The sequence below is a fragment of the Amblyraja radiata genome, chromosome 6 (assembly GCF_010909765.2).
Source record: "Amblyraja radiata isolate CabotCenter1 chromosome 6, sAmbRad1.1.pri, whole genome shotgun sequence".
Classification (NCBI taxonomy): Eukaryota; Metazoa; Chordata; class Chondrichthyes; order Rajiformes; family Rajidae; genus Amblyraja; species Amblyraja radiata.
The window spans coordinates 26,363,252-26,382,307 of NC_045961.1; the positions used below are offsets into that span (position 1 = coordinate 26,363,252).

The following is a 19,056-nucleotide window of genomic DNA, read 5'->3' on the forward strand; positions in this document are numbered from 1 at the left end:
CCCTCCAGACCTTTAGTCCACTTTTCCAATGTATCTACATAATCAATTTTTAATGCAACCTGCATCTCAAGTATTTTTAGTCTGCATTTCTTGCATTTCCAAAAGCTTTGAGTGCAGATACCATATTTTTTGAGTTTTTTTGATCACTGGATTATAAATACAGCAGATTTGTGGAAAGTCAGAAAAACTGTTCACTTTTCCCAGCTGGTATATTTCCAGGACCCTCAAACTGTTTCCACTGTAATGGCACTTGCCTCTGTTACTTTAAGTACAATCAGCCACACTTCGTCAGATATTAATACTTCTATGCTTTTTTACATTAAACAAAATAAAAGCTGGATTTATCGAGGATTTGTTTCAAGGCGAACTTTTAACATGAGTGATTGCATCAGGTTTCCTGTCGTATTTTTAAACTAATCCTGATGCAAAAGATGTCTGGCCATAACTGATTGATGTAGCGGTCTGATCGGTGTGTTAGATTAGTTAAAGGGAATGCTGTTATTTGTGAACAGGTTCTATATTTTATTTTTCGCTTCAGCATCTAATCTATTGCAATAGAAAGGCCCATTATTCTTTGCAAAGTTCTTCTGTTGTTTCCACTGAATGTGAGTGGGCAAACCGGGTGGCGCTGTCAGCGATGGCAGCCTCGCCTACAGTCTGTCTGCCTTTTCGTCTTTTTTGTTATTTTTTGTGTGTTTTAAAATGCAATTTTTTTTCCTGATCGTTTCTCCGGTTGCTCTGTGACCCAACATAATGGAGCTGGCGGCCTTGCTCGAGTGATTTTGAGCCCCACCGCGGGGCCGTGGACTTGCCATCAGAGCCTGCGATCCCTTGCCTGGGGATTTTAACGTCGAGTAGCTCGCAGTCTCGGGTAGAGACTGATGTCGGGAAGCTCCAAGCCACAGGAAGTTCGACTAGCCCTGACTCGGGAGTCCGATCGGCCAGCGCAGGGATCCTCCCGATGTGGGAGCTTAATCACCCCAATGTGTAGGGATCGACCGCCGGCTGCGGGAGCCAAGATCGCCCCAACAACGGAAGGCTCGAGGCCCACGACCGCGGGAGAACAAAGAAGAAAAGAGATTGAACTTTTTTTTTGCCTTCAATCACAGTGAGGAATGTGGGGGAGTCGCTGTGGTGGATGTTCATGTTACAAATTTATTTGGGTGTCTTGTTGCTCGTTATTGGTATGACCATATGGCAATCTGAATTTCACTGAACCTTAATTGGTACATATGACAATAAACTTACCTTCAAACCTTGAAATGGTACAAGATGCTGTAATGCCAGGGTTACCAAGTGTTTAAAGTTGTAAAGGGTCATGCTGAGGTATTATTTTAATTTAAAAGTGCCTCCTTGCCTGGTACAAACCAGTATGCCATAAAATAAGGAGTTGGTAGTTCTGGCCTTTTCCTCTGACCATGCTGTATTAGGTGTTATAGAGTCATACAGCATGGAAACGGGCCCTTTGGCCCAACCTGCCCACACCGACCATCATGCCCATCGACACTGGTCCATCTACGCCTGTGTTTGGCCCAAATCCCTCTAAACGTTTTCTATCCATATACCTATCCACGTAGACACAGCACTGCATCAACTCAGCGGGTCAGACAGTATCTCTGGAGAAAAGGAATAGGTGATGTTTCAGGTCGAGACCCTTCTTCAGACTGAGAGTTGGGGGAAAGGGAAATGAGAGATATCCACGGTGATGTAGAGAGATATTGAACAAATGAATGAAAGATATACAAAAAAGTAATGATGATAAAGGAAACAGGCCATTGTTAGAGGGCTAGGTGAAAACGAGTTACAGACAGTGAAATTAGTACAACAACTAGGGTGGGTGAGGGACAGAGCGAGAGAGAGGGGATGTAAGGGTTACATGAAGTTAGATAAATCAATATTCATACCGCTAGGTTGGAAGCTGCCCAAGTGAAATATGAAGTACAGTTCCTCCAATTTGCTCTGACAATGGAGGAGGCCCAGGACAGAAAGGTCAGTGAGGGAGAGGTAAGGAGAGTTAGTGTTTAGCAACCGAGAGATCAGGTAGGTCCAGGCAGACTGAGCGAAGGTGTTCGGCTAAACGATCGCCCAGTCTACGTTTTGTCGCGCCGATGTATAAGAGTCCACACCTGGAATAACGAATACCATAGGTGAGCTTGAAGGAGGTGCAAGTGAATCTCTGCCTTACCCAAAGGATTGTTGGGGTCCCTGGACAGAATCAAATGAGGACGTATAGGGACAAGTGTATTTTTTTTAATCACTATAGTCAATTTAATTATTTTCGTGTGAAAAATGTAAATGGCACAAGTTTGTTTAATATTTGGGAACGGTAATCATTCACTCTTAATAATGCTAGTTATGAAGGCGAGATGATATACTATCAATGTGGAATTTCCCTAATGATCCTTCCAAGTCACATCGCACAGAAAAAACCTATTCAGCTGTGTGTGTTTGCCAATTTCTTAGGTGGTGGGGAGGGGGTGGTGGAAGGGTAGGAGCTATACTATTAGTAGTACTGTACTCTTGTGCCCTACATGATTTGGGGCTTATATATGCATCCATTTATCTTTAGCTAACTGTTATTAAATATCGAGAGCTGTAATTTCAGAAGGAAATTTTCCTTTCCTCTTGGAAGATCCTTGTGGACTGATGGCAGTTTTGTTGCACTGTCTGTTTTAGATTTCAGTCCTGGCTAAGTCATTAAACCACCTGCCTGATTCCAAGTTCACTTTTTTTGCTCTGTTGTTTCTCCACTTACATTTTTAACCACGTCTTGCAAGTTCCTTGGAGTAAATATCGCCAACATTTTGTCCTTGTGCAAAAGTATTGACTCCATGGTCAGGAACCTCAACTGCCTCGGAAGGCTAAGGAAATTCAGCATGTGTTCAGTAATCCTTACCAACTCTTACAGATGCACTGTGGAAAGTATCCTTTTGGGATACATCACTGCTTGGTATGGCTACTGGTCCACCCAAGACTGCAAGAAATTGCACAGGGTTGCCAAAGCAGTGCAGTCCATCTCACAAACCAACCTCCTCAGACCCCCACCACTTGTCTACACTTCAACCAAGAAGCCAACATAGTCAAGGACCATTTACCACCTAATCATTCTTTTTTTTCCATCGGGCAGAAGATACTTAAGCTTGAAAGCACAGAACACTAGATTCAAGAGCAGCTTCTTCTCTGCTATTACCAGACTCTTGAATCGTCCTCTCGTAGGCTAATGCCCCTGTCCCACTTAGGAAACCTGAACGGAAACCTCTGGAGACTTTGCGCCCCACCCAAGGTTTCCGTGCGGTTCCTGGAGGTTTTTGTAAGTCTCCCTACCTGCTTCCACTACCTGCAACCTCCGGCAAAACCTGCATCCTCCGGTAACCGCATGGAAACCTTGGGCGGGGCGCAAAGTCTTCAGAGGTTTCCGTTCAGGTTTCATAAGTGGGACAGGGGCATTAGGGTGAATTCTTGATCCACCTCAATATTTTTGTTTTTTGCACTTTTTAAACTGCACTTTCACTGTCGCTGTAACTCTATATTCTGCACTCTGTTTATTTTCTCTGTTGCACAACCTGACGTACTTCGTGTACAATTTGTTTTACTGCATTTCAGTGCACGTGACAATAATAAACCAATACCAACACCAGTTTTGCTTGAGAACAGTCTTTGGCTCTTGCTTACCAGTTATGATCTCCTAAGAATCTTGCTCTAAGGAAGAAAGATTGGGGTTAGGTAGGCGTCCTGCCGTATCTTCATTGAGATGGATGAGAACATTTAGATTTTGGTGGACAGTAAATCAGGATAGTAGATTGTGGCTTAGTCCTAATTAAAAGTTTAAAGGTCATAGTAGATTTTGAAACATTGTCTAGAAATTTTGGAAATGAGAAAATGGCTGACAAATAATTAATATTTAGCCATGGTATCAAATTAAAATGTACCAATTTAATTATTTGTCTCTATTTAATTTCAGTCACATTTTGGGGTGAAAGGAGTCCATTTTATGGCGGGTCAAGGTAAGTTCACTCTTCATCAATTAATATGACTGTATATAGTTCCTGAACATAATGAAGACATTTCTTCATCTAAATAAAATAATGAAAGACTGCCTAGGCCAAAAGCCTTTCTGAGATTGCATCACATTCTATCTATAATTGTCCCTAAAAGATGCTTTCAATCTGTACATTAAAATGTATAGTTACTTAATTTCACCCCCGAGTGACTTGGTCCAGCTAGAAAGTGTAATGATACAGGATAGACCATGAGCCAATTGAAACTATGAGTTGTTAATTGTTCAGTAACAGTTTTGGGGTTAGCTGTTTGTATGGTAACGTTACTCCAATTGGAGGATGTGGTCAGTATTGTGCTCGTATCTACAGGTAAACTATTCAGAGATAAATGTGGAAGGCTGCTGTTAATCTTCACTTCAATTGGAAACGATATTTCAACTTGGTCGGGGTGGGTTGATAGTGGGATTTTCAGGGTTGATAGATTCGGGTCAGAGGAAAGGAAAGTATAATGGAATTCGGCTATTGTGGACAAAATCTGTTGCAACCGAGGTGTCTGTTCATATTGGGAACAGATGACTGAATTAGTTTTTTCCAGGCAAAGGTCATAAGTGATAGGGGCAGAATTCAGCCATTTGGCTCATCAAGTCTACTCCGCCATTCATTCATGGCTGAACTATCTCTTTCCCCCCTCCCCGTACCCAATTCTCCTGCCTTCTCCCATAACTCCTGACGCCTGTACTAACCACTATCTATCTCTGCCGTAAAAATATCCATTGACTTGGCCTCCAACCTTCTGTAAAAAAGAATTCTGTAGATTCACCACGCTCTGACTAAAGAAATTCCTCCTCATCTTCTTCCAAAAGGAACGTTCTTTAATTCTAAGGCTATGACCTCCAGTCCTAGACTCTCCCACTAGAGGAAACATCCTCTCCACATCCACTCTATCCAAGCTAGGTGGTTGGAGTGAATCTAGTCACAGTCTGTGTTTATCTTTCCTGTTTATTGGCTGTTTTTCCAAAACTGTACATATGTATCTCCCTTAATGGGCTGTAACAGACAATCTGCATTATGGGCAGCATTTCCACCCACTACTGTATGGTCCATTATAACGGGTTATCTGTATATTTTTGAGAAAATCTCCATTCATGCATTTCTGTTGGTGTCCACGTTGCAGGCAAGTTTGGATTTCAATGGGTCCTGTCGTGCATCAAGTATAGTAGCCAACTTTTCCGCAGGATATCTCTACGATAAAAGACCAGATAATCAGTTTTAATGGTTGGATAATGGACAAATTTATAAAAATATCCATTGACTTGGCCTCCACAACCTTCTGTAGAAAATAATTCTGTAGATTCACCACCCTCTGACTAAAGAAATTCCTCCTCATCTTCTTCCAAAAGGAACGTTCTTTAATTCTAATGCCCCTGTCCCACTTAGGAAACCTGAAAGGAAACCTCTGGAGACTTTGCGCCCCACCCAACGTTTCCGTGCGGTTCCCGGAGGTTTTTGTCAGTCTCCCTACCTGCTTCCACTACCTGCAACCTCCGGCAACCACTTGCAACCTCCGAGGAACCGCACGGAAACCTTGGGTGGGGCGCAAAGTCTCCAGAGGTTTCCGTTCAGGTTTCCTAAGTGGGACAGGGGCATAAGGCTATGACCTCCAGTCCTAGACTCTCCCACTAGAGGAAACATCCTCTCCACATCCACTCTATCCAAGCTAGGTGGTTGGACTGAATCTAGTCACAGTCTGTGTTTATCTTTCCTGTTTACTGGCTGTTTTTCCAAAACTGTACATATGTATCTCCCTTAATGGGTTGTAACAGACAATCTGCATTATGGGCAACATTTCCACCCACTACTGTATGGTCCATTATAACAGGGGTTATCTGTATATTTTTGAGAAAATCTCCATTCATGCATTTCTGTTGGTGTCCATGTTGCAGGCAAGTTTAGATTTCAGGGTTGAAAGGTGTGGAGAGGATATTTCCACTAGTGGGAGAGTCTAGCACCACAGCTCATAGCCTGAGAATAAAAGGACATTCCGTTTGGAAGGAGTTGAGGTGGAATTTTTTTATGGGCCTGTTCCACTTAGGCGATTTTTCAGCGGACTGCCAGCGGCAGTCAAGTTGCGGGCAGTCGTCTGAAAAACCGGGAACTGGAACGGCGACTGTCAGAGTGGAACACACAAGCAAGTGGGGGGAGCGCTGTCTGAAATTCACACGGTGCAAAGCCATGGTGATATAGACACACACCGCGATGAACAGGAAGGTTGGCGCTGTAATTAAGATGGCTAATGCACCGTGTACGGTAATTCCTTTAGAAGAGTGGAGAGGTGTGGAAACAACTTTTAAGAAACCAGACAACTTTTAATAAGCCAGAGATACACAGCTGTGAAGTCTGGCGGACATTCACATTACCGGTCGGTTATCCTTGGTTCTGAAAACTACTGCTTACGGTTTTTTTCCCCCAATGAGCCAATGAAAATAACCAGTCAGCAAAGGCGATGAACGAAAATTATCTACGACTACCTCGACTACCTACAACAATATGGCGACCCCACTACAACTGCACCTATGACTTCAGGATTATTGATTATCTTCATGGCGACCAATTTTTGGGCGCAGAAACATTTTCAACATGTTGAAAAATTTACGGCGACCCTACTGAGGCCGCGAATAGTTCCAAGGATGCTGGGACTCCTCGCGACCATGAAGAAGACTCACCAGAGTCCACCAGCGAACATGTGGCGAGTGCAGAGTCTCCTGCACTCGCCTAAAAAGTCGCCTAAGTGGGACAGGCCCATAAGTCAGCGGAAGGTGAGTCTATGGAATTCATTGCCACAGAAGGCTGAGGATGCCATCAATGGACATTTTAAAGGCTCAGATAGATAGATTCTTAAAAAGTACGGGTGTCAGGGGGTGATGAGGAAAAGACAGGAAAATGGAGTTGAGAGGGGAAGATATATCAGCCATGATTGAATGGCGGAGTAGACTTGATGGGCCGAATGGACTAATTCTGCACCTATCACATGAACTTATGAAACGTCTTGCTGAGAGGCAAGTGTAAATATAGAGAACAGAGCAGATTTGGAGTTGGTATCCACTGGGCTTAATTTTAAATGCTCTAACGTGTTTTTTGTTTTTGCTTCCCTCAAGAATCATATCCTCCTCAAGCGCCCAGTGCTCCTCTCCACCCTCCTGGGCCAATTCTTTACCCACCATCAAATTATTATGAAGCTCCACCAGCCGGTGTTGTTGGTAACTACTTTTATTTAATTTGTGCCAGAGAATTGAGATTTCCACACGGAGATAGATGTATTTAATCTGTCTCGAGCTGCACAGATTTGAGCAAGTTAAACATGGGGCATTTTGAAAATATAAATAAATTAGAATAGCATTGTGTTTTCACATTTCAAATGTCATGAGTAGTAATTTCAATGGCTCCTGTCGTGCATCAAGTATAGTAGCCAACTTTTCCGCAGGATATTTCTACGATAAATGACCAGATAGTCAGTTTTAATGGTTGGCTAATGGACTAAAATTTAGCCGGGCAAGTTCTTCTTCATTACTTCGATCCATGCAGTTCTGGAAGAACTGAACCTCTTCCAGAGAAGTCAGGGGAGAGGGAAACTATAGGTATGAAAAGGTACAAAGAACAGATGAATGAAAGGTAAGAAAATAATAAATCGTAGCTGTATTCTTAGATGTAGTTCAAGAGAGTTAAATATAGCTCTTCGGGCTAACGGAATCAAGGGATATGGGAGAAAGCAGGAACGGGCTACTGATCAGCCATGATCATATTGAATTGCAGTGCTGGCCCTCGAAGGGCAAAATGGCCTACTCCTGCACCTATTTTCTCTGTTTCTATGTTTCTATAGCTAATAATGATGATCAAGGAAAGGTGGAACCCACAATGGCCCATTGTTGGATGTGGAAAAGGTGACTACGAGAGGATCCAAGCCGTGAAACAATGCAAGGCGACAATTTTGCTGTCATCCTGCTTAGTTTCACTGTTAGAGCCTAATTCTTTTCTAAGTGAAATTTACACAATTGAGTAGATGTTTTCCATTGTCACAGTCAGTCCTCCTCCATTTTCCCCCGTAGTCGGGGCCATAAACCTCCGTAGTCGCCGCTGCGGACGGCCAGATGTGCATGCCCTCTCATCTGGAAAGTAAGCCCCGAATCGGTGCTTTCCTACCAGAGACCGCGGCTTCAAGATGACGTAGGCCGCAGGCCGGCAGTCGGAGCACTTCTCTAGGGATTGCCAGCGAGGTATCATGGAAGAGGAAATTATTTTCTCTTTTGATTTGGGGGCTTGGAAATTCATCCCAATTAATATAATTAACATGCTAACAAGTAGCAACATTGCAGTCTACTCTGACTGAAATCCTGCCAATATCCTATCTGGAATGACATTTTGAACATTCCATGTTTGTTGCCCTCTGCAGTAGATGACCTTCTCTTCAAATGATTCTGATATCATTGTCAAGAATCAAGAGAGTTTTATTGTCATACTAGACTAAGTGCAGACCCGTTGGGTCTGTTCCCCCAAAGTGTGGTTGCGGGGGAGGGAGGGCGGCATGCGGCGTCACACACACTAACTACTCCCCTTAATATTATATTAATATTATTAATTTGCTCCTTTTACCCCCATAACCGCCCTATCCACTGACGCATAGCCCCCAACTCGCAGGCACATCTAGAGAGGGAGGGTGGGGGGGTGGGGGGTAGGGAGTGAGGGCAGAGTATGGGGAGAGACACAGAGAAAGGGGTAGAGACAGAAGGTCAAGAGACAGAGGGAGAGGGGGATGAGGGGGAGATGGTGGGGGAGGAGGGGTGAAAGAGATAGGAGAGAGAGGGGGGAGAGAGGGGCTGAGAGGGGGGAAGGGAAGGGGAGAGGGGGGAAGGGAGGGGGAGAGGTGGGGAGGGTGGGGATGGGATGGGGTGGAGGGAAGGGGGTAGGGGAGGGTGGAGGGGAGGGGGAAGGGGGTTTAGGGAAGGGAGGGTGGGGGAGGGCAGGGGGTGGGAGAGGGGAGAGAGAGAGAGAGGGAGGGGGAGAGAGGGGGAGGGGGAGAGGGAGGGGGAGAGAGGGAGAGGGGTGAGAGAGGGAGGGGGGATAGAGGGGGGAGAGAGAGAGCGGGGAGAGAGAGGGAGATGGGGAGAGAGATGGGGGGGAGAGAGAGATGGGGAGAGAGAGAGAGCGAAATGCAACCGTGCGTCACTCGTTCAGAATGTTCTGGAATGTTCAGCTGTATGGAATTCAGGGGAGAAGCCTGCCGCGTCACACAAACACTAACCACCCCCACACACACAGCGGGTCCGATCTAAGCTGTCAATGAAGACAGCAAATTTTTTTTTTTTAAACTGTCTTTGAAATTAAAAGTTAATGTTAAGAATTAGTGATGTTAAGTGAGAAATAATTAAATTCAATGAAAAACAATGGAATCAGCAGGCTGGGGGGGTGGGGCCGGGCGGGGCCAGGAGGCAGGTGGAGGGACAGGGCCGGGCGGGGCCAGGAGGCAGTTGGGCCAGGTCCAAAGGCATTGTGAGGTCAGCAGCTGGGCAACCTTAAGTTTGGTTATAAATTTTAGTAAATATCTGGGAAATAATTGACCAAATGTATAGCGGATTTGATTTTTGAAATCATAAGGAAAATTTCTACCAGAGGATGTAAACATTTCACTGTTATTGTAACGTCAGCAGCTTCTTCCCAATGGCAACGGAGAGATGAGTGTGTGGCCAGGATGGTGTGTCAGCCTCTCAAAGCACTTTATCACCACAGACGTTAGTGCGACTGGTCGATAGTCATTGAGGCATATCACCTTGCTCTTCTTGGTAACGCTTGAAGCTTCCCTGAAATGCACACTGATCCTATTTTGCAGGGCTTGCAATCACCCCAAATATGAATAAGGAAAACTCTAAAACAAACTGCAGATGTTGGAAATTGGAAATGAAAACAAATTCTGGAAGTACTCAACAGACTTGCAACACTAATGGAGTGAGAAACAGATTTAGTGTTTCTCTTGATAGAATAGAATAGACAATAGGTGCAGGTGTAGGCCATTCGGCCCTTCGAGCCAGCACCGCCATTCAACGTGATCATGGCTGATCATCCACAATCAGTACCCTGTTCCTGCCTTCTCTCCATGTCCCTTAACTCCGCAATCCCTATCTAACTCTCTCTTGAAAGCATCCAGAGGACCAGCTTCCACCGCCCTCTGAGGCAGAGAATTTCACAGACTCTCTGTGTGAAAATGTTTTTCCTCATCTCCGTTATAAAGGGCTTACCACTTACTCTTAAACTATGGCCCCTGGTTTTGGACTCCCCCAACAATGGGAACATGTTTCCTGTCTCTAGCGTGTCCAATCCATTAATAATCATATGTTTCAATAAGATACCCTCTCATCCTTATAAACTCCAGAGTATACAAGCCCAGCCGCTCCACTCTATCAACATATGACAGTCCCGCCATGATAACCTTTCATTTGATGACATTTCAATTTGTATCTATGTCCATACATGTTGACTGACCTGAATAGAAACATAGAAAATGGGTGCGGGAGTAGGCCATTCGGCCCTAAGTGCCAGCACCGCCATTCAATATGATCATGGCTGATCATCCAAAATCAGTACCCCATTCCTGCTTTCTCCCCATATCCCTTGATTCTGTTTTCGAGAGCAAGTGTCTTGTGAATTTTGGGTTCATAACTGGACATAATATTGAGCTACAAGGGTCTGCACAGTTATGTTTTCTTGGAACAACTGTCCTTGTGCAGTTTTTGGTCCAGTACCAGGATAAGCAACAGCTAACCAAACCATTGACAAATAAAATAACAACTGAAAATTTGAAAATTATTTTGCTACAAATTAAACACTAGTTAATGTTTGAAATGTGCAATTTAAAAACTATACCAAGGAATATTAATTTACTTTATTGAGAATGGAAACTAATTTTCTCTTCTGTTTATCCTTCCATCCTGTTCATTTATATCAGGTACTTATGTTCCTGAACGCAGTCCTGCTTTCTATCATCAAATGCAGGTGGCGTGGATGCAAGCACCAGCCCCTATTCCTAACTGTCCACCCGGCTTAGAGTACCTTACAATGGTAAGCATATGTTAATTAAGCTATTCATTCATGGCACATAGCAACTATATATTTTTCAATGTCAATACAGGTGCACAACCTTTTATCTGAAATTCCAAATAACGAAAAGCTCCGAATAGCGGACATTTTTTCGGTCCTTGAAGATGTTCACCGAGGGCAGCCCGCAGAGGTGACAGCGGAACCTCCGGTCGGTCCTCGAAGAAAGGTGAACTAAATCCCCATTCATAAAAGAGAAGGTGAGGGTATATTGCGCGGGAGGGTTAATAATTGACAATCTGCTGCTGCCTGCCCGCTGAGTTAAAAAGTTCCCACGGTAGACTCACGATACACAGTGTATCGTGAGTCTTGCGTGGGAACTTTTTAACTCAGCGGGCAGGCAGCAGCAGATTGTCGCTCCCTTCAGTTTCACCCCACCTACACCACTCTGCTTCCCGGCCATGTGTGTGACCCCTTCCCTCCCCTCTCCAGCTCCCCGCCCATTGCACCGGCGCGGGGGCTTTGCACTGTCTTCACGTCGGCGATGCCAGCAGGTCAGTGTCAGTCACCGGAGACGTCAGGACCAACGGGACACCGACCCCCAGACCCACTGCAAGCACGGAGATCCCAGAGACCCACAGCCAGCAGCAGCCCAGCCCCGTTCCAACTCCAGAGGAACACGCTCCCCGTAGGGACAGAAGCTGATGGTGTGCAAGGTACGTCTTGTTCTTGGGGTTGCGGTTGAGGGGGCGCAGCTCGGGCTGTGACGTCTCCGGCCACCCCCCTGTACAGGAGCTGAGACTGGGAACTGTACCGCCCTTGCAGGAGAGTGGGGTTGTTTGCAGTTGCAGAGGGAGGGGGCAAGGGTGGTACAGTTCCCAGTCTCAGCTCCTGTCCAGGGGGGTGGCCGGAGACGTCAGGACCAACGGGACACCGACTGCAAGCACGGAGATCCCAGAGACTCACAGCCAGCAGCAACTCTAGCCCAGCCCCGCTCCAACTCCAGAGGAACCCGGGTTGCGGATGAGGGGGCGCAGCTCGGGCTGTGGGCGAACTGCCACTTGTCGCTGTAGCGGCCCATTGGGAGCGGGTTCCTGTTGGTCCTGACGTCTCCGGCCACCCCCCTGGACAGGAGCTGAGAGACGTCAGGACCACCAGAAGCCGCTCTCTGATAGGCCGCTACGGCGACAAGTGGCAGTTCGCCCACAGCCCGAGCTTGGCCCCCTCATCGGGACACCGACCCCCAGGCCCACTGCAAGCACGGAGATCCCAGATCAGCAACTCCAGCCCAGAGCCGCTCCAACTCCAGAGGAACACGCTGGGACAGAAGCTGATGGTGTGCAAGGTACGTCTTGTTCTTGGGGTGGCGCAGCTCGGGCTGTGGGCGAACTGCCACTTGTCGCCGTAGCGGCCCATCGGGGAGCGGATTCCTTTGGAGTTGGAGGGACAGGGAGACACAGCGGCTTTTGAGAATGGTGGGCAATCACTTCCAAAGTTCTGCCCACACAGTCAGTACACCTCTCCTACACTTGTCTCCCGCACTAAGATCATCTCGCAGAGAATGATCCCAGCCTAACCCTCCCTATTCTCTCCTATTCTGCAAGAAAAAACTACATTGAAGACTCAAACTCGCGATCGAGTAACTGCCGGGATCGAGGCGCAAACTCGCGACCTTGCGGATATGAGCCGAGCACTCTATCACTGAGCCAGCCGTTAAAATCTACGCTAAAACTCTTCCATTCCGAAAGCCGAAAAATTCCGAATTACGAAAAGTGTCTGGTCCCAAGGCTTTCGGATAAAAGGTTGTGCACCTGTATATGCTGAAAAAATAATGAACATTAGAGATACCATGGGATGTATCTAGGTGGTTCTGACCTTATGGAGTCTTGGTGAGAATTGTGGCTCTAAATCAGCCTGGCTGAGAGTTAGGGTATTGACTCTTCTAATTCCAAGGCTCCAATCGAAAATAATTTTGTTTTGACACTTATTATCCCTTATTGTATGTCATTAAAATCTAAAGTTTAAAATATTGATAGTGCGTTCTATTTAAGACTGGTGGGAAATATTACATTGTTGCAATCTTGAGATTGATGGTCTTGATTTTGGGAAGAGAAATTGGGCTTTTGATGAAAATATTTTTTTAATTTTAAAATGACTCAATTATTGAGCTGAAATATTCTGTCCTTCACAGGTTGACCAGATATTTGTATATCAGCTGTTTGAATTCATTGAAGGTGAGTTTCTTTAAATAATTGAACTGTACAAATATCAGTGCTGCATAGATAATATCTTAGTTTTTCAGTCTCGTATTATTGAATGGATCAGTGTAGAAATAAAATTTTCAATTGAATATTTGACATCCATTAACTATTGAATTTGGCATGTAATATGTTTTGACATTTTTAATTCTAATAGCATTTTATCTTTAAAAAAAATCAATAAATGATGCTCCTTCGCTCCATAGATGCTGCTGCACCCGCTGAGTTTCTCCAGCATTTTTGTGCACCTTAAAGTCAAGATTGGTACATCATTTTCATGTCTGCTAAAAGCAGCTTGTATGAAATAAATATTCAATTTTGAGTGTTTAACTGAAATTGTGAGCTTGATTTCAAGACCAATTTTAATTTTGACCTTTTGGGGTTTATAGCAGTAACTAATTAAGGTGCGGCACGGTGGCGCAGCGGTAGATTTGCTGCCTTACAGTGCTTACAGCTCCAGAGATCCCGGTTCCATCCTCGCTACGGGTGCTTGTCTGTACGGAGTTTGCACGTTCTCCCCGTGACCTGTCTGGGTTTTCTCCGAGAACTTTGGTTTTCTCCCACACTCCAAAGGCATGCAGGTTTGTAGGTTAATTGGCTTGGTACAAATGTAAAAAATGTCCCCAGTATAGGATAGTGTTAATGTACGGGGATTGTTGTTTGATGCGGACTCGATGGGCCGAAGGGTCTGTTTCCTCGCTGTTTCTCTAAACTAAACTAAACTAAACTAAACTAAATGATAACTTAGAATATTAAACAGTACAATGCAAGGACAGTCCCTTCAGCCCACATTGTATGTGGTGAACATGATGTCAAGACCATCTCTTATCTACCAGCAAATGCCTATCCAAAAGCCTCTTAAAATCCACAATTGTATCCGTCTCAACCACCACCCCTGACAGCCCATTCCAAGTGCTCACCACACTCTGTGTGTAAAAGATGAAACGTTGCCTTTTTTAACTTTGCCTCTCACCTCTAAATTTATGGCCCCTAGCATTTGATTTTTCCATCCTGGGGAAAAAAGGTTCTGACTATCTACCCTATCTATGCCCCTCATAATTTCTAGCTTTATCTCTGTGGAGTGCAGCTAAAGTGAGGACAAAAGATAGCTGCTGCTGTTAGCCAGATATCTTCATATATGGATATTGGTGCAATAGTTTTTTTCAGAGTGGTGTCCTCACCACAACTGTCTTTTGGTACCTTATCATTGACCTACTTACGTTTCTACGGTGACAGTGAGGATGTTTGCTCCAGATTCCTAAGTTCAGTTCTTTTCACAACTCCTTGTTTAATGCAGTCCTAGATTGTGTGCCGCAAAACTTGATCAGCATCTAGAGATGGGCTGACAAGTAACATTTATACAAACACGTGCTAGGCAGTAGCCATCTCCCACACGAGAGAGTCCAACCGGCCTGGGAATTAGCAGCATTGATACCTAAATAGTGACATTTTGGAGAAGTCACTGTTGATCAAAAATGTAACACAACCCACGCACAAATCATGCTGCTACTGGAGCCTGTGAGAGGCAGAAGTCTATCTTCAGTGACTTGTCTTGCAGTCATCCAAATTTTACCTTTGATGTACAAGATGTTGGGAGTACTATGGAACAGTGCATTTGCCCGGTGAGTTCCGCACCAGCAATACACACGTCTCTTGGCAGTGATTTGCTTGATTGGCACCCCATCCAATGCTTCCCTTTATTTGTCAACATTTCTTTGGCAGCTCCTCTCGAACATATTACGTCCAGCATTGCAAGGTCAAAGTGTGCAAACACATTACATGCAAGTTCTCCTCCATTTCATGCACTGCTCTATTGTAGAACTGTGTCAGTGCTCGGACAAAATGCTGGAATTGGCAACCTAACAACTCTTGCACTGCAGTGGTTTCTCTGTCACCTTCTCAAAGGACAATAACTGTTTGTGAGTGGCCTTCACAACCTGCTAGGAGTAAACAGTGCTTTCCATATCTGAGCCACATTTCCTTATTTTTATTTGTTTATTGAACTGTGGTATTTTAATTTTTTTAGCCTTGACAGGATTTGAGACCAAAAACAAGTACGAACTAAAAAACAGCATGGGGCAGCGAGTTTATTTTGCAGTTGAAGAAAGCGAATTCTGCAATCGATTATGTTGTGGCGCTAATAGAGCATTTTCCATAAAGATTGTGGATAATCTAAACCAAACCGTCATGCATCTTGTGCGTCCGTTAGGGTGTCATTCTTGCTGGTGCCCTTGTTGCCATCATCGGGTGAGTGTAAAATAAAGTTGAACTGATATATGAGATGAACATGATTGAAGCTTCCAATACAATGTTTATTTAAACACTTTTGTGATCCACTTTTTTTTAGTCTGGGATTTGAAAGTTTACGCATTGGGATCCTTTAATCACAAAACCACATTTTTAATATGTTGACATTTTTGAAATAAATAGATTTCAGTCATGGTTATTATGTGTTCATTTGAAGATGGAACGGGAGCTTTTGAACCCTCTTCCCATAAATTAAATAACTTCTTGCCTAATTTGATCGCCCTACTGCCTTGCCCCTGAACTTCCCATAGGGAGGAAACTGTGTTCTGTAACACCAAAAGTGTATTTGTATCATTAAATACAACGCAAAATACTGCATATAAGTATTTCAAAAACCACACAAAGTTGGATATACTCAGCAAGATCGGGCAACAGCCAAGGAGTAATTAATTGGATTGGATTTCCCTGCATAGTGTGCCAGAATATTCAGTATTTCTAAGCCTGCAGTGAACCTGGTCAGCAGTGCACCAGTGGTTTCTTGACTGGGCTTCAGTCAGACTTCACTTGATGCCCCGCATTTCAGCTGGGAAATCTGTATTAATTTGGAACAACCACCTCCATCGATTCATGGAGGAAAATTGTTGCAAAGGTTTACATTATTGGTATTTTTGGATGTTTCCATGGAAACGGGCCCTTTAGCCCACTTTACCCATGCTGACCAAGATGCCCCATCTATGCTAGTCCCACCTGCCTGCATTTGGCGCATATCCTTCTAAATCTTTCCTAACCATGTACCTGTTGAGTGTTTTTTAAATGTTGTTGCGGGGCCTGCCTCAACTACCTCCTCGCAGATCGTTGCATAAACCCACCACCCTCTGAGTGGAAAAAGTTACCCCCTCGGGTTCCTATTAAATATTTTCTCGCTAACCTTAAACCTATATCCTCTGGTTCTTGATTCTCCTACAATAGGCAAAAGACTGTGTATTGACTCTATTAATTCCCCTCACGATTTCAAACACCTCCATAAAATTATTGAGGGAGAGGGGTACTGCTGAAAGTATCCAGGTTCTGGGGGTCTGTGGGTAGTAGAGAAAAAGGGCCAGTAGAGAGAGAATGAGGAAAATACACAATGTGGATGGGCAAGAGACATATAAGATTGTTAAGGGCTTGGACAGGCTAGAGGCGGGAAACATGTTCCCGATGTTGAGGGAGTCCAGAACCAGGGGCCACAATTCAAGAATAAGGAGTAAGCCATTTAGAACAGAGACGAGGAAACACTTTTTCTCACAGAGAGTGGTGAGTCTGGAATTCTCTGCCTCAGAGGGCGGTGGAGGCAGGTTCTCTGGATCCTTTCAAGAGAGAGCTAGATAGGGCTCTTAAAAATAGCGGAGTCAGGGGATATGGGGAGAAGACAGGAACAGGGTACTGATTGGGGATGATCAGCCATGATCCCCAATCAGTACCCTGTTCCTGTCTTCTCCCCATATCCCCTGACTCCGCTATTTTTAAGAGCCCTATCTAGCTGGCTCGAAGGGCCAAATGGCCTACTCCTGCACCTATTGTCTATTGTCTATAAGAGAACAAGGCAGAATATTAGGAATAAAATTCGTATTGAGAACATGCAAATTCCACACAGATAGCACCCGAGGTCTAGATTGAACCCAGGTCTCTAGTTACTGTGAGGCACAAGTGCAGCACAGTGGCGATGTGGTTTTTTTTTTTTTTAGCCTTGGTAGCATTTGAGACCAAAAATGGTGAATGGTGCAGTCTAATATTTTGTGGAGCTAATAGAGCATTTACCATAAAGATAAAATAAAATACGCAGGAGCGCCATTCGGCTGCATACGATTGGCATGTGAAAGAGAATACATTTGTTACAAGGGATTAAGAGGAAATGGGATTGCTGTGCTGAGAGCTTCAATTGACCAGATGGGATAAATATTCATCCCCTGTTCATAGTAAGCATTAATGTTTGATTGCAATGGATGAGACATATTTGATCATTTAGCAAACTTCCAGGATCTCTGCTTGATAGCAATAGTGATAGATATTTATAATGGGAAAGGAATGTAATCTTGCTTTCAGAAATTTATTTATGTAGTATTTTATTTAATATTCTGACACTCGTGGTAATTGCTTGTTTGCAAATTCTTTGACTTTACAAAATAAGATTATAAAGTAGATTTGCAATGAATATGAAATTTCTTGCAATATTTTGTAATCTTGAACAGCTTCAGTACAAGATTTGTACGAGCTAGTTCTGTGGATAGGCCTTTAGCATCAATGTTGGAGGGGTACAAGATAGAGTGAAACAGAGGAGAGGCGATTGCATCAAAGGCATGAGAGGAATGGCACAAATGCTCAAACAGGTGTCAGGTTATGGGGAGAAGGCAGGACAATGTGGTTAGGAGGGAGAGATAGATCAGCCATGACTGAATGGCCTAATTCTATTCCTGTATGTAATGAGCTTATGACTATTGGTAGCAGTGACTTACACATGTGTAATTGGGTCAGCTGGCTAATTTCACAGGAAGTGCATAATGTCAGTTAGCGAACAGTTTCACTTTGGCAATATTTGGTGCTTCTTGGCTGATGGTAGAGAGCGACGACATTCATATCACTGAATGACAATGTCATAGAGTGATACAGTATCGAAACAGACCCTTCGGCCCAAATTGCCCACACCGGTCAACAATGTCCCAGCTACACTAGTCCACCTGCCTCCATTTTGTCTATATCCCTCCAAACCTGTCCTATTCATGTACCTGTCTAACTGTTTCTTAAATGTTGGGATAGTCCCAGCCACAACTACCTCCCCTAGAAGCTTGTTACATACACCCACCACCCTTAGTGTGAAAAGGTTATCCCTCAGATTCCTATTAAATCTTTTCCCCTTCACCTTAATCATTTGTCCTCTGGTCCTCGATTCACCTACTCTGGGCAAGAGACTCTGTGCATCATGTTTGATGCCACAATGTCATATGTTTGCGCAGAAGCACAATGTACAACTGTAAACATTTTTAAGGTGGGGGGGAGGAGATGGGGGAGATAGTGATACTACTCTGCTTCTCATGATCTCCTACTCATCCATTTTAAGGCATGCAAAATAATGGGCTATGAACTTTAGAAGCAAAATATTCTGATCAACACTTCAAAAGTAGATATTTTAAAACTTTTTAATATTTGGAATTGCATAAATCAAATTGAAGCTTCTCTGCTTGGTGAATGGATGGAAATATGTTTTAAAAATATTAATTAAACCATCATGCAAATGTTTTTACAATGTTTAAATATCAGCTTAATATGAAAACAAATGCTCATGACTGGTGATTAGATAAACCTACGCTGGCACCAATCAAATACTCAGTAAATAAACAACCCTCATACATTATTTTCATTACGCATTTTCATTATTTTCTTCCAATCATAATATTAATGGTTGTCATTAAAATATTTGAATGTATATCTGC

The 19,056-nt window shown here is 44.0% G+C and overlaps 1 protein-coding gene across 1 annotated transcript in view; it reads left to right on the top strand.

Annotated features, from left to right (window-relative positions):
* Window positions 1-19,056, top strand: part of LOC116974172 (phospholipid scramblase 1-like) — a 52,709-nt gene that overhangs the window by 17,461 nt on the left and 16,192 nt on the right. Inside the window, exons 2-6 of the mRNA XM_033022361.1 lie at window positions 3,962-4,004; window positions 7,154-7,255; window positions 10,993-11,105; window positions 13,273-13,315; window positions 15,366-15,586. Coding sequence (XP_032878252.1) covers window positions 3,992-4,004; window positions 7,154-7,255; window positions 10,993-11,105; window positions 13,273-13,315; window positions 15,366-15,586 — 492 coding nt within the window. The 5' untranslated portion in view covers window positions 3,962-3,991. The remainder of the gene's footprint in view (window positions 1-3,961; window positions 4,005-7,153; window positions 7,256-10,992; window positions 11,106-13,272; window positions 13,316-15,365; window positions 15,587-19,056) is intronic.